At 37.1% G+C, this 13,762-nt stretch overlaps 1 protein-coding gene across 8 annotated transcripts in view; it reads left to right on the top strand.

The window, feature by feature from the left end:
* Positions 1-13,762, top strand: part of LOC105839332 (neural-cadherin) — a 204,628-nt gene that overhangs the window by 184,322 nt on the left and 6,544 nt on the right. For 7 of the 8 annotated variants that reach the window (XM_028193763.2, XM_028193761.2, XM_012685576.3 and 4 more), the window contains 22 exons: positions 985-1,128; positions 2,560-2,675; positions 3,219-3,383; positions 3,506-3,643; positions 4,486-4,672; positions 4,917-5,150; positions 5,618-5,790; positions 6,228-6,377; positions 6,667-6,972; positions 7,156-7,429; positions 7,592-7,800; positions 7,923-8,255; positions 8,413-8,619; positions 9,206-9,477; positions 9,650-9,855; positions 9,935-10,077; positions 10,251-10,862; positions 11,213-11,513; positions 11,841-12,030; positions 12,097-12,338; positions 12,941-13,156; positions 13,236-13,391. In XM_028193763.2, the coding sequence (XP_028049564.1) occupies positions 985-1,128; positions 2,560-2,675; positions 3,219-3,383; positions 3,506-3,643; positions 4,486-4,672; positions 4,917-5,150; positions 5,618-5,790; positions 6,228-6,377; positions 6,667-6,972; positions 7,156-7,429; positions 7,592-7,800; positions 7,923-8,255; positions 8,413-8,619; positions 9,206-9,477; positions 9,650-9,855; positions 9,935-10,077; positions 10,251-10,862; positions 11,213-11,513; positions 11,841-12,030; positions 12,097-12,338; positions 12,941-13,156; positions 13,236-13,391 (4,974 nt within the window). Of the gene's footprint in view, positions 1-984; positions 1,129-2,559; positions 2,676-3,218; positions 3,384-3,505; positions 3,644-4,485; positions 4,673-4,916; positions 5,151-5,617; positions 5,791-6,227; positions 6,378-6,666; positions 6,973-7,155; positions 7,430-7,591; positions 7,801-7,922; positions 8,256-8,412; positions 8,620-9,205; positions 9,478-9,649; positions 9,856-9,934; positions 10,078-10,250; positions 10,863-11,212; positions 11,514-11,840; positions 12,031-12,096; positions 12,339-12,514; positions 12,582-12,940; positions 13,157-13,235; positions 13,392-13,762 lie in introns of those variants that run through there. The other variant, XM_028193762.2, reaches the window with a different exon arrangement.

Here is a 13,762-nt window from a genome sequence, read left to right as displayed (position 1 = left end):
CGCGACACAGTGTAATTAATCGCACGTTTCAAATCCCTTTATAATGGACCGTGGCGTACCGGCGAGCCGATAAAATGACAAACATTCCTTGCGCATTATGTCGCGGATTATGCAAAATTTATGCGGAACTGATCGATGTTTACCGGTCTCTTTACCGCCATAAAATGCGGTTAAGGGCTTAATGTACCAATCCAGAAAAAGCCCCCGCAATTATACATTTTTCTTCTAACGGGCAACCTAGTTCCATCAATAAATGTCTACTTCTGGAATGAAGTGCCGTTATCTGAAACTACTTAACCTTTTTGCTCGTGGCGACCGGTAATTGCCCATCTTAAATTTCCGTAGCGGGGCGAAAAAATGATTAACGGTCCGGGATTCTTTATCATCCAAGTTCCATACTTTAGTTCAAAGTGCATTAAGACCAAGCCGCGGGAATATATAATGCGAGGAATAAAGTTAGAGTACCGTGTCTCGATCCGAAGGAAATTCTGTTTTATATACGATTTGATACAGATATTATTTTTTTTTAATATCATGCAGCTACACGCTCAATGATTAACACGCACATTTAATCAAATGTACAATTACATTGTGCGATCTTACGCAAGATTAAGTTGCATCTATTGTTTTAGAAGTATCCAGTGAATCAGAAATACATATTTAATCTACAAAGCATGTATTTCATAGAAACTAACACAAAGTAATTCTTTTTATTTGAAATTATATCATAACAAATGGAATGATTATTTTATAAAATTACAAAATTTTTTATTCATTTCAGTAAATTTTGTCACGTACAATTATCAATTATTTTCCAGGCAAGATTTTAATAATTAATTAATTAATTGTGTATATCTTCTCTGTCAAGAAATTCGGTGCAGAAACTTTCTGAACAATACAGCGACAAAAAATATTTGTTATATTTTTTTTTAAGCCTGACTCTTAAATTAGTCTAACAATGAAATATCTTTTTTCATGTTACAGTAACAAAATTCATCCGCATTGGGATAGCTGACAAGAACGATAATCCCCCATATTTCGACAAGGGCCTCTACGAGGCTGAAGTAGACGAAAATGAGGATATTCAGCACACCGTGCTCACCGTCACCGCCAAAGATCACGACGAGTGTAAGTATTTGCCCTTTTAATAATATCATCTTATTAATTGACATATATAATCGATTTATATATGGTTTAAATATTTGCAACTATGTTACCAACGATGCTTGTCATACCCGTATGTGTGTCCTGGAAATATTTGGGCGATCAATTTGCAAATATATATAGTGTTAATTCTAACATGCGAGGTAATTAGGGAGATATGGAGAGGGAATTTCCCGTACTGCGATCTCGTTTGTCACGGGATGACAAGTCTAACATGATGAAATAGAAATTTCCATGAATACAATTGCGAGTATCATTTTCAACTATAATGTTTCATACACAAAAGGATTGTCATCTTCGAAAATTCAAATTATTCCATTATTCACGATGTAACAAAATTCATGATTACGTATATGTGAGTGGTATGGAAACGTTCGCCTGACAGTGGATGCGTTTTAAACTCGGTAATAAAACGCGGATTGTGTGCGGTAATGGGAAAGTTGCGCAATACGTTTCGAACGTAAATTAAATAAAGCCTCATCTCATTTATTCTATCTCGATATGTAATCTTTTCGAGTAATACGTATAAACAGGGCCATTACGTGAATTTTAACGGCATTTTAGAGGCCGTTTAATTTGTGAGTTAACAAATATTTATGGCACATATGAAACTGATATTTATGTATGCAAAACAAATTAAATGTATTACATACATAATTTTTTAATCGCGTACAGCCGTACAGAATTGGCATCATGTAATTATATTGAAGAGATAATACACGACGAATAATGTGATAACTTGTAATTAAAATTAGCTTGTACGAATAAACGTATCTCCTACGTCTATAATTATTCTTTCAGATACTTTTGTGTTATTCTATTTAATAATTACGCGTAACGTCACGTAATTTGAATTATATATTAAATATATGTGAAATTGTCAGTATTATTACTCAATAACGTTAAAGTTCAAAATCAGTTCTGGAACTGCACGTTGGTTTCTTCTCGTATGCATTAAACATGAAAGGAAAACGTAATGTAATGGTACATTTACGACTGAAAAGCCCGGGAACGGAAGAATTTTATTACTAAAGAGAGATATATCTGAAATTTTTGAGCATCCAACTATCACGCGAATCGATTTGAAATAGAATTTACCGGAAACCATTATTATCAAGTAACTTTTACTAGTCCCATATCTCGGAACGCGAGAATTATCACCAACTAGATCGAAGGTATCGAGTAGAGAGAGACTTCTTCGGATGGCGACCGATCGAAGACAACCCCCACCCCCCATCTCCCCGCGCTAACGTACCACCCGAACTTTCTTATTCGATAAAACTCGCTCGCAACGAGAGAACTTTTATCTCGGAATTCATTCGATTACAACAAAAGCGTCGTTGGCGGGCGAGTCGTACCTTGCTTTTATTAAAAGCGCACCTCTTTCTGTCGCAGCCTCGCGTATTCGATACGAGATCACGAGCGGGAACATAGGCGGCGCATTCGCCGTGAAAAACATGACCGGCGCCATTTACGTCGCGGGTGCGTTGGACTATGAGACGAGGAAGAGGGTAGGTATCCGCTATAAATGTCATCCGATGCCGTGCCGCTCGAATGCCTTACTACACTTTGTAGCTATGTAGCACCTTTGTTTATTCACAAGTTATTCAATGTTTTTTTTTAGTTGTGAAAAAGATTCCATTTTTTTTATCTCTCCGTTGTATTTCTAAAGCTATATAATTGAGAAGAATGAGGAATTTAGACAATCAGCTTGTAAATGCTCTTTCAATTATCAAAATATAAATGTAATAAATATAATAATATTTATGGGGTCTATTTTATACTTGTATTGCACGCACTACTTGTATTTTACAATAAGTTTTCAACAATGGGAAAATCAGCATTATCACAATTGATAATGATATAATAATTTATTGATACAATGACAATTAAGTTAATTATATTAATAGAATTAATTATACAAATTGATAATGGATATAATGAGATTATTATGTCGTTCCTTCATGCCCATGAAAGTTGCATTTAACACACTAAATGTTACCAAACATGTATGTGATATTTTACAACGCAAAATTCGCATGTTCATCTTGTAGTACGAGCTTCGGCTTACTGCGTCGGACAACTTGAAGGAGAATTACACGACGGTTGTAATTCACGTGAAGGACGTAAACGACAACCCGCCCGTCTTCGAGCGGCCAAATTACAGAACACAAATTACCGAGGAAGACGACAGAACTTTGCCGAAACGCGTCCTCGGGGTAATTGCCCTCCTTATGTAATCGTTACATCAAACTTTCGCAGAATTATGTGTGCCAAATGACGTTTACCTCGCTCCAATGGCGAGTTTGCGGCCAATTAGCAATTAATATTTGCATCGTAGGTCACCGCGACTGACGGGGATAAGGATAGACCGCAAAACATCGTCTACTTCCTGACTGGGCAGGGTATCGATCCCGATAATCCCGCGAACAGCAAGTTCGACATCAACCGCACGACCGGAGAGATCTTTGTTCTGAAGGTCTGTTTTCTCTAATACGATTGATATTTCTCGTATAAGAATTTTCCAGCGTTAAAGGATTGAACTAATAGCGTGATAATTTTCACGTATAAAAATATGTATACATTATACACAGAAAAAAATGTAATATAGCCAATAACATATGTAATTGCGGGCTGCCAACTACGTAAAATACACAATACAATAATATTTGCTATTAATGGAAGTACAATGTTGATGCAATAGCATATATATTATTGTATTGAGTATATTTGTAGTTGGCAGCCCGCAATCACATATCTTATTGAATATATTACTTTTTTTTTCAGTGCACGTGTGTATTAAATGCACGAAAATATTCGTTAACATAATTTTTTACGTTTAAAGTTTACATGTTTATTTATTGCAACGCAATATTGAAAGTATGACAAATTCGAATTTTTAAAAATTAGGAAGCATGGTAGCGTTTTTTTATTTAATTAGAAAAAATATTTATTTTTGCTAGCGTCTTTTTTTCATTCCAATTAATCCGATACAAATTTTACTTCAAGAAAGATTTGGTTTAATGCAAGACTGCAAAATGTGACTTTAGAAAGAGCCGATGATTCCACGTCGATATTTAAGCCCCTGGCGTAATCTAACACCTGGTCGGCGCGGAAATTAAATCTTCTATGACTACGGAATACACATATTTGTGCACGTGGCAGCGACGCAATATTGCGGTGGAATAATTCAAATATCGACGCCGCGATACGATATTGAATCTTGAAGCAAAGACCGTGTCAATACACGGCGTCGCCGTCGAATCCGACCGGCTTCTCAAAGGATCCGCGCGTGACTCTCCCTTTTTCTTCCCGGTACAGCCGCTGGACAGAGACCAACCGAATGGCCGGCCACAGTGGCGGTTCACCGTGTTTGCTCAGGACGAGGGCGGAGAGGGTCTCGTGGGTTACGCCGACGTCCAAGTTAACCTCAAGGACATCAATGACAACGCCCCGATATTCCCGCAGGGTGTCTACTTCGGCAACGTCACCGAGAACGGCACCGCAGGTTCGTGGGGAGATAGCCGATGGGGCAACGCACAGACGCGGTTACATTCCCGTGCCATTAGAGTTACTCCGATTAGATTCCCCTTTACGTCGTAGTTACGCTATTACACGTAAATCTGCATATAGATTTGCATATTTCAAAACATGCGCTAGAGATAAAGGGGAAAGTTTACGTCGATTTATTAGAAGATTAATAATTTCTCGCAAAAGGATTAACATTTTTCTTATGTCCTCTTTCTTATTAGGAATGGTGGTCATGACGATGACAGCCGTGGATTACGATGATCCAAACGAAGGCACGAATGCAAGACTTATCTATTCCATTGAGAAGAACGTCATTGAGGAGGAGACCGGCTCGCCCATATTCGAAATTGAATCGGAAACTGGTGTGATCAAGACCGCCGTATGCTGCTTGGACCGAGAGCGCACCCCGGATTATTCTATACAAGTCGTCGCGATGGATGGAGGGGGGTTAAAGGGTAAAATCCTTTCGATATCGTTTTAATTCCAATTTCAATTAATGTCACAAAGCTTTTTCCATTGCAGCCATTAATAATCGTCGTAATTATATTTTCATAACTCTCGCAATACCTAAAATAAACGATTTAATAAGAGTTTCTGTCCAGAGTTAATTTTTCTTCCATTTTGGCGAAATATTATTTAATCAATTATTGGTTACAGATAAAGAGTCATCGACTGTTTCTATTTGTTTTACTTTTTTTGTTATATTTTACACTCGCTTAATAAAATATTATTAACCGTCCTCTCTCTCCTCGGTTACATATCCTGAGTGTTCATCTGTATTCAAGTACGAGCCGCCATGTGCGTGAAAACGACTACAGATATTTTCGCAAGCGATAGCAATGTCGTTTTGCATATTTTAAAAGCCGCCTAGGATATTCCGTAGAAAGGCATCGTTGCAACATTTCAATGCATTTCTTGATAGGTACGGGGACGGCGTCGATACGGGTCAAAGACATAAACGACATGCCACCGCAGTTTACGAAGGACGAGTGGTTTACCGAAGTGGACGAGACGGAAGGACCAGATCTGCCAGAGATGCCGATACTCACCGTAACCGTTCATGACGAGGACGAAACTAATAAATTCCAATACAAGGTATTTTCTTATGTTAGCGACGTAATATATTAATCAGTTTCCAAAACAGGATATTTAAAATAATCATGTAGATTGCTGTACTAGTACTCGATCTTTGCAACCGTCACTCATCACGCAATTAAAAATGTTATCGCAGTAAATGAAAGAAAAATATATATCGGTTGTTATCACAAAAAAAATTTACCGTTATCGTTTCATAATATGTTATAATTTCATAAAAAATACGGATAAAATTAAATAGTAATATATGTAAAAAAAGATAGATGGAATTAGAACGTTAGAAATAAGATTCGCAAAATGTCTGATTACATTTCTACATATGTATTTTCAATAATGCTAATTTTCGAGATTGCGTGGAATAATACAGTCGTCAGCTTTGTTCGTTATACTGAATTATATTCCAATATCGAGAAATAATAATTCATGTTGTATTTCAGGTAATCGAGAACAGCGGTTACGGTGCCGATAAATTTACTATGGTACGAAACAATGATGGCACAGGATCATTGAAAATCGTGCAATCGCTGGATTACGAGGACCAACTGCAGAGTAATGGCTTTAGATTTAGGATACAAGTGAACGATAAAGTGAGTAAAAAGAAATTTATATTAAATATATAAACTTTTAGAGATATATATAAAGAAAGAGAAAGACAAGAGATAGAGAAATTCTAATTAAATATAATTTTATAAAACTGTTATATTTAAAGACATGTGTTTATATAAAATTTTTGATTAGGTATAATTTTTGCAAAAAACTTAATAGTTTCGCGAGAAGCACAATATTTTTCTTGTACATTTAAATTACGAAATTAATAAAAAGAGATAATTATTATGTTTATTATGTTTATAACAATTTAATTGGCTAATCATCCAGGGCGAGGACAATGACAACGACAAGTATCACGTGGCCTACTCCTGGGTGGTGGTGAAATTGCGGGATATCAATGACAATCAACCACAATTCGAGAAAGCCAATATAGAGACCACTGTGCCGGAGAACGCCCGCATAGGTAGCAGTCTGGAAACATTCAAGGCCACTGATCCAGATCAAGGTGGCAAGAGCAAGGTCTCCTATTTTATCGACAGAAGTTCCGACCGAAAGAGACAGTTCTTCATCAACGAAAATGGCACCGTATCGATACAGAGAAGCCTTGATCGCGAAGAAACTCCTCGGCATCAGGTAAATTATATAAAATATCAACACATATTCATAAAAGTTTCTTTGTCTTTTAATCATGATAAAACATTAAAAGATTACGTTCGATAGAAAAAATTATAACTTAATAAATTCTAATTGTTAACACGTTCCAAATTAAACTTTGATGTAGTGTAAGAGTAATTAAAATGTGATTTATTGCCTTAGGTTAAAATTTTGGCGATCGACGACGGAATACCACCGAAAACCGCGACAGCTACACTAACAGTCGTTGTACAGGACATTAATGATAATCCACCGAGATTCCTTAAGGACTATCGTCCAGTTGTGCCGGAACACTCGCAAACCAAGAAAGTCGTCGAAATCCTTGCCACTGATGATGACGATCGATCGAGGAGCAATGGCCCACCGTTTACTTTCCGAATGGATCCCAACGCGCAAGACGTTATTAGAGCCAGCTTCAAAGTCGAGAGCGATAACAGTAAGTTCCGTTAATTACTTTTATAGTGCAAAAAAAAAATTTTTTTAATAATCCAGAAAAATTTTTTACGCAATATTATATGTATTTTCTTTTTATTAATAAAAATCGAACTGCACAAAAATGTGAGTACAATTTATCACTAATACCCTCATCATTTTGCAGAGGGGGCCAACGGAGATGGAATGGCCGTAGTGTCATCCTTGCGATCCTTCGACAGAGAACAACAAAAAGAATACCTGATTCCTATCGTCATCAAGGATTCCGGTAATCCTTCTATGTCTGGGACCAGCACCTTAACGGTTATCGTAGGAGACGCTAACGATCATAAAATGCAGCCTGGCTCGAAGGAGATCTTTGTATATAATTACGCAGTATGTATTTAAGTCATTAAATTTCATAATTTGCTTATAACTTAAGTTTTGAACATAAACCGAGTGTAATTTTTAAAAAGTTCTATGAATGTAATACAATCTTCTAATTAATTAATTTCTAGGGACAATCGCCAGACACCGAGATAGGTAGGGTGTATGTGTACGATCTGGACGACTGGGATCTGCCGGACAAAAAATTCTATTGGGAAGGATTGGAGCACGCGCAATTTAGGCTTGATGAGGACTCTGGGATGATTTACATGAAATCCGGGACGCACGACGGCAAATATCATCTACGGTTCAAGGTCTACGATAGGAAGCACACGCAGACGGACGTGCCCGCGAACGTGACTGTCATTGTCAAGAGCATCCCGCACGAGGCGGTGCTAAATTCAGGATCGGTTCGAATATCCGGGATATCGGACGAGGACTTTATTCGCGTGTGGAATTATCGGGTGAGCGTTTCCAAATCCTAATAAATATGTAATAATTGATGTTACGTTTACTAATTTTTCATAAATAAAATATAGATTTAGGTTCTTAAATTTTACCTTTTAAATCTTTGTATGTTAATTCGCGGAAGGGTACTATGAGATTTACTTTTGATTTCAGAATCAAACTATGTTGCGGAGCAAAGCCGATCTATTCAGGGAGAAGCTGGCACATCTGTTGAATATAGACAAAGAAAATGTGGATGTTTTCAGCGTTCAATTGAGGAGAGTTCATCCACCAGTGACAGATGTCAGATTCGCAGCGCACGGATCATTGTATTACAAATCAGTCAGGCTTAACGGCATCGTACTTATGAATCGCGACAAGGTAAATTCAAGAAACAGAGATATTTAACTCTTCGTATACACACTTATTTTTTCAATCTTCGCATACACCAGTGGTTGCCACCCATAGTAATTTTCGAACAACTGTATCTTTTAAAATATTTATACTAAAACTTTGAAACAATTCATGGATTAACTTTAATATTTATAGAAAGTATTTACATACTTTTGGTATTAAAATTTAAGAAATTTTATATTTAAAAAAATTATATTTTGCGATTAAAAAAATTTTTTTGCAATTTTAAGTTTTTTCTATTTATTACGATAATTAAAAGATACAAAGCTTTTCAGAGGTCAGAAAATTATGGATGGTAACCATCCAGTTTGTATACGAAGAATTAAAAATATTTTAAAATTATAAATGCTTTGATATATAAAATAATGTTCTTAAAAAATGCTATAATATACAAAAGATTGAGAATTAAAAGAAAATACTAATACAATTTTTTTTAGCATTTAAAGGTATTTTTTAAATGTTTTGCAAAGTTACATTGATTAAAAAATAAATTTAAATGAATTTAAATAATACAATAAATACAACGTATTAAATTAATTGCGTTTCCTGATAGATCCAGCAATATGTGGGTATCAATATAACTATGGTCAATATCGACGAGTGTTACTACGAGAACGAGATGTGCGAAGGCAGTTGCACGAACACTCTTGATATCAGCAATCTGCCGTACATGGTGAACGCAAACAGAACCGCCCTCGTCGGCGTACGCGTGGATGTGATAGCCGAGTGTACTTGCGGGGCGCGAAATTTCAGCAAGGGCGAGTCCTGCAGGAACAGCCCCTGCTACAATGGCGGACGCTGTGTGGAAGATCGGTTTGGATTATCGTAAGTGAAACTCCACGTGATTAAATTCCACGTTGACATATTGGGAATCTTATGCATTTGCGCAAAGTTTGCCTGACAAGAAAGAATTTTTGTAAATACAAAAATAAATTGTGACTATTCCTGTTTTTTTTTATATTATCGTTTTAATTTTTTATATATTATACGATTTTAGATGTCAGTGTCCATCTGGCTACAACGGTCCGAGATGTCAACAGACCGCTAGGAGTTTCCGAGGCACCGGTTGGGCATGGTATCCCGCTTTGGAAATGTGCGACAACAGTCACCTGAGCTTTGAGTTTATCACAAGAAGAGCTGACGGACAGTTATTGTATAATGGTCCAATCGTTCCTCCCGAAAAGGACGAAGTAATAGTTTCTGGTAAGATTTTTGAACCTTTTAACTTTTAGAATTTTAACAGGATATTTTAGCAATATTATCACGCTAAATGTGTCAACAGATTTTATTTCGGTCGAATTGGAGCGCGGTATACCAAAGCTATTGATCGATTTTGGATCTGGTAATTTGGAGCTGAAAGTGAAACCAAAGAAGACTTTGGATGACGGCGAATGGCATCGGATTGACATTTTCTGGAATACGGAGGTAAAATAATCAATATTGTATTATTTATTTGCAAAACATGATAAATACGCGTACCAGCGATATTTAAAAAAGAGCATACATTACACGTTATTATATCCCTATTATGACCCAAGAATAGCTTTCGTAATCCTTTAATAAATGCAAGATAATGCTAACGCGAAAATTATTCCCAGACCGTGAAGCTCATCGTCGACTACTGCAAGTCCGCGGAGATATCCGAGCTGGAGGACGGAAGCTCGCCGGAATTCAACGACACCAGTTGCCAAGCCACGGGCACAATACCGCCATTCAATGAGTACCTAAACGTAAATACGCCACTGCAGATCGGCGGTCTCTACATATCGCAGTTCGAACTGACGGACTACAAATGGAAGCACATGCCGTTGGCCAAGGGCTTCGACGGCTGCATCAAGAATCTCTTCCACAACAGCAAGCTGTACGACCTCGCACATCCGGGTCTCTCGCGGAACAGCGTCGCTGGTTGCCCGCAGACGGAGGAAATTTGCAACAATCAGGAGGCGACCTTCCGATGCTGGGAACACGGCACTTGCGCTGGCAGCTTCACCGAGGCGAGATGCCAGTGTAATCCCGGCTGGACCGGTCCCGGTTGCATGACGCCGACAATCCCGACCACCTTCAAACCTCAGAGCTACGTCAAATATGCCCTGTCCTTCGAGCCGGATAAGTACTCCACTCAGATGCAACTGAGATTCCGCACCCGGGAGATTCACGGCGAATTGTTCAGAGTGAGCGATCAGCATAATAGGGAATACGCCATTTTGGAGGTGAGTGCAACAAATTTTTATTATTAAAGAATTATTTGTTATTCGATGAATATATTTCCTACCCTTTTATGACACAATCAACCGATTAAAAAATTTAATTATTATATATATAAAAGATTATTTATTCATCTTTTTAAATATAGTCGTGAATAATAAATTGCAATTTGAAGAGTTTTAATTTCGCTGTATATTTCTTGCACGAGTCATTTTAATTGCATTTATAATGATTTGAAGTATATCTTCAAAATAGCCATATTTTTAAATTTCGTCACATGTATAATATAATTTTTGAATGAATTAGACTCATTGGACAAAGGAGATTTAACGGACTATATTTGTTGTAATTGCAGATCAAAGACAGCAGGTTGCACTTCAGGTATAATCTGAACAGTCTTAGGACAGAAGAGCGAGATATCTGGCTCTCGGCAATAGCCGTCGATGACGGACAGTGGCACACGGTGAGAGTGTCGAGATACGGATCCGCCGCAACTTTGGAGCTGGACGGTGGCGAAGGACGAAGATTTAATGAGACCTTCTCCTTCGAGGGTCACCAGTGGCTTCTCGTAGACAAACAGGAAGGTGTTTACGCGGGTGGCAAGGCAGAATACACTGGCGTCCGCACATTTGAAGTTTATGCGGATTATCAGAAAGGTAATTTACTTTTCACGAAAGAATTAAACTAAATTTTGTATATATAGTTCTTTAAAATTTATTTGTATTTATTTTAATTGAGAGATTTTTATTTTTAATTATAATTTCTTCTAATAAATCTAATAAAACAAAATTAATTTGGATAAGGTAGATAAAAAATTAGGATAGTTTCTAATAACCTTTTGTCTGCGAAATGAAAAAGCGGATCAGATCCTTATTTTATAAGAATTTTGATGGTTATTTAATGATTTTTTTTATCTCGAATTTTCTACATAATGAAATAAATTTGTTAGTAAAGAATTATACAAATTTTAATAAAAATCTCAGGTTGTTTGGACGACATAAGATTAGAAGGAAAGCATCTTCCTTTACCACCTGCCATGAACGGGACTCAATGGGGTCAAGCAACGATGGCACGAAACTTGGAAAGGAATTGCCCGTCGAATAAACCGTGCGCCAATGTCATCTGTCAGGATCCCTTCGAGTGTATCGATCTCTGGAACGAGTATGACTGCACGTGAGTATCATTATTACCTCACTTATCTTTGGGGCACTCGATATATCTCAATGCTTTCTATCGTAGTTGCGGGGAGGGAAGGATTCCCTCGCCGGATAACAAAGGCTGCATGGATAAAAACGAGTGCATCGACTATCCCTGCCTGAACGGTGGCAGATGCATCAATCAGGACCCGCGATTCCGGTACCGATGCATTTGTCCCGATGGCTTTTGGGGCGAGAACTGCGAGCTAGTCCAAGAGGGTCAAACGCTCAAGCTGAGCATGGGCGCGTTGGCGGCGATTCTCGTCTGCCTTCTCATCATTCTCGGTTAGTATATATAATACAATATACGTGCAAATTGCCAAATGATTGAAATACGAAATGTATAATATAATTTAACGCATGCTTTGCTTCTTTTTCTACTGTATCTTTTTATTTTACGCATTATCGTACGCATCTTTGATATTATTATATTTTTTATTTTTACGTTTAATATGTTTCAGTTCTTCTTTCAGTCCTGTTTTTGTGACAACCCAATGATTGAAATATAAAACAAGTTTCACTACGAAAGCTCATGTTTCTTTATTTTATTTCCCATTTTTTATCTATACTTTTTTCCTCCATATTACGTGTCTGCTTTAATTGTTTTCACAGTGTGCTTTGCATTAAACTCTAATCAGAATTGCATATTTGACTGCACAAGACTTCTCCAATGTAAGCTTTCGTTTCGAGAATAAAGTTTCAACTGATAAGATTGACACCTGCTTTGTACATTGCAATATCGTAAAACACAGTCGCTGCTGTGGATTTTGTTACACTTTGCACTTGCTTGAACTCTCGACAGAGAAGTATAATTACTTTAATATATTGATAACAACTTTGTTTAACAACGGACAATGAGAGTTAAATTTGTTAATCAAAAATTGCAGTTCTCGTGTTGGTATTCGTCGTCTACAACAGAAGACGTGAAGCGCACATAAAGTATCCCGGTCCGGATGACGACGTGAGAGAAAACATCATCAACTATGACGACGAGGGTGGCGGAGAGGACGACATGACCGCGTTCGATATCACACCCCTGCAGATCCCGATCGGTGGCCCGATACCGGAAATGGGCGGCAAATTACCTCCGTGTAAAGTAGCCTGTACGTTTTACTATTTTTCTATTCTGTACAGTAATAACTCATGCGACAGCTAAAAAAAAAATAATTAAAACTTTCTCAGATCCACTTGGACCGGAGCCGAATGTCGGTGTCTTCATCGAAGATCATAAGAAGAGAGCTGACAGCGATCCAAACGCACCGCCTTTCGACGATTTACGGAATTACGCGTACGAAGGTGGTGGAAGCACCGCGGGTTCTCTGGAATCACTAGCTTCCGGTACGCGAGAAAACAATTTTTTGAGATATTTAATATTTTATTATGTACTCCGTAAAAAATATCATACATGTATATTTGTCACCAGTTTTAAAATTTCCTTCTTAAATATTTTTTAATCCTTTGCTCTTTTTCCTAACAAGGAATAGGTATTATTTGTTTCAAATACGTATATATAAAATCATATGAGAAAGAGAAGTATCACCATTAAGATTAAACTTGATATAATTGAATGAGACTCATTTTTAATTATATAGTTAAATAAATAATATTGATATTTTTCGAATTAATGGTAATACATTTTATTAATATAAAATTATTCGTATTAATAAACGAACATCAAGTTTTACTTTCGTCTAATCAATTTTTTTTTC

The sequence above is a fragment of the Monomorium pharaonis genome, chromosome 10, assembly GCF_013373865.1.
Source record: "Monomorium pharaonis isolate MP-MQ-018 chromosome 10, ASM1337386v2, whole genome shotgun sequence".
Classification (NCBI taxonomy): domain Eukaryota; kingdom Metazoa; phylum Arthropoda; class Insecta; order Hymenoptera; family Formicidae; genus Monomorium; species Monomorium pharaonis.
This window is presented reverse-complemented; position numbering and strand designations above follow the sequence as displayed.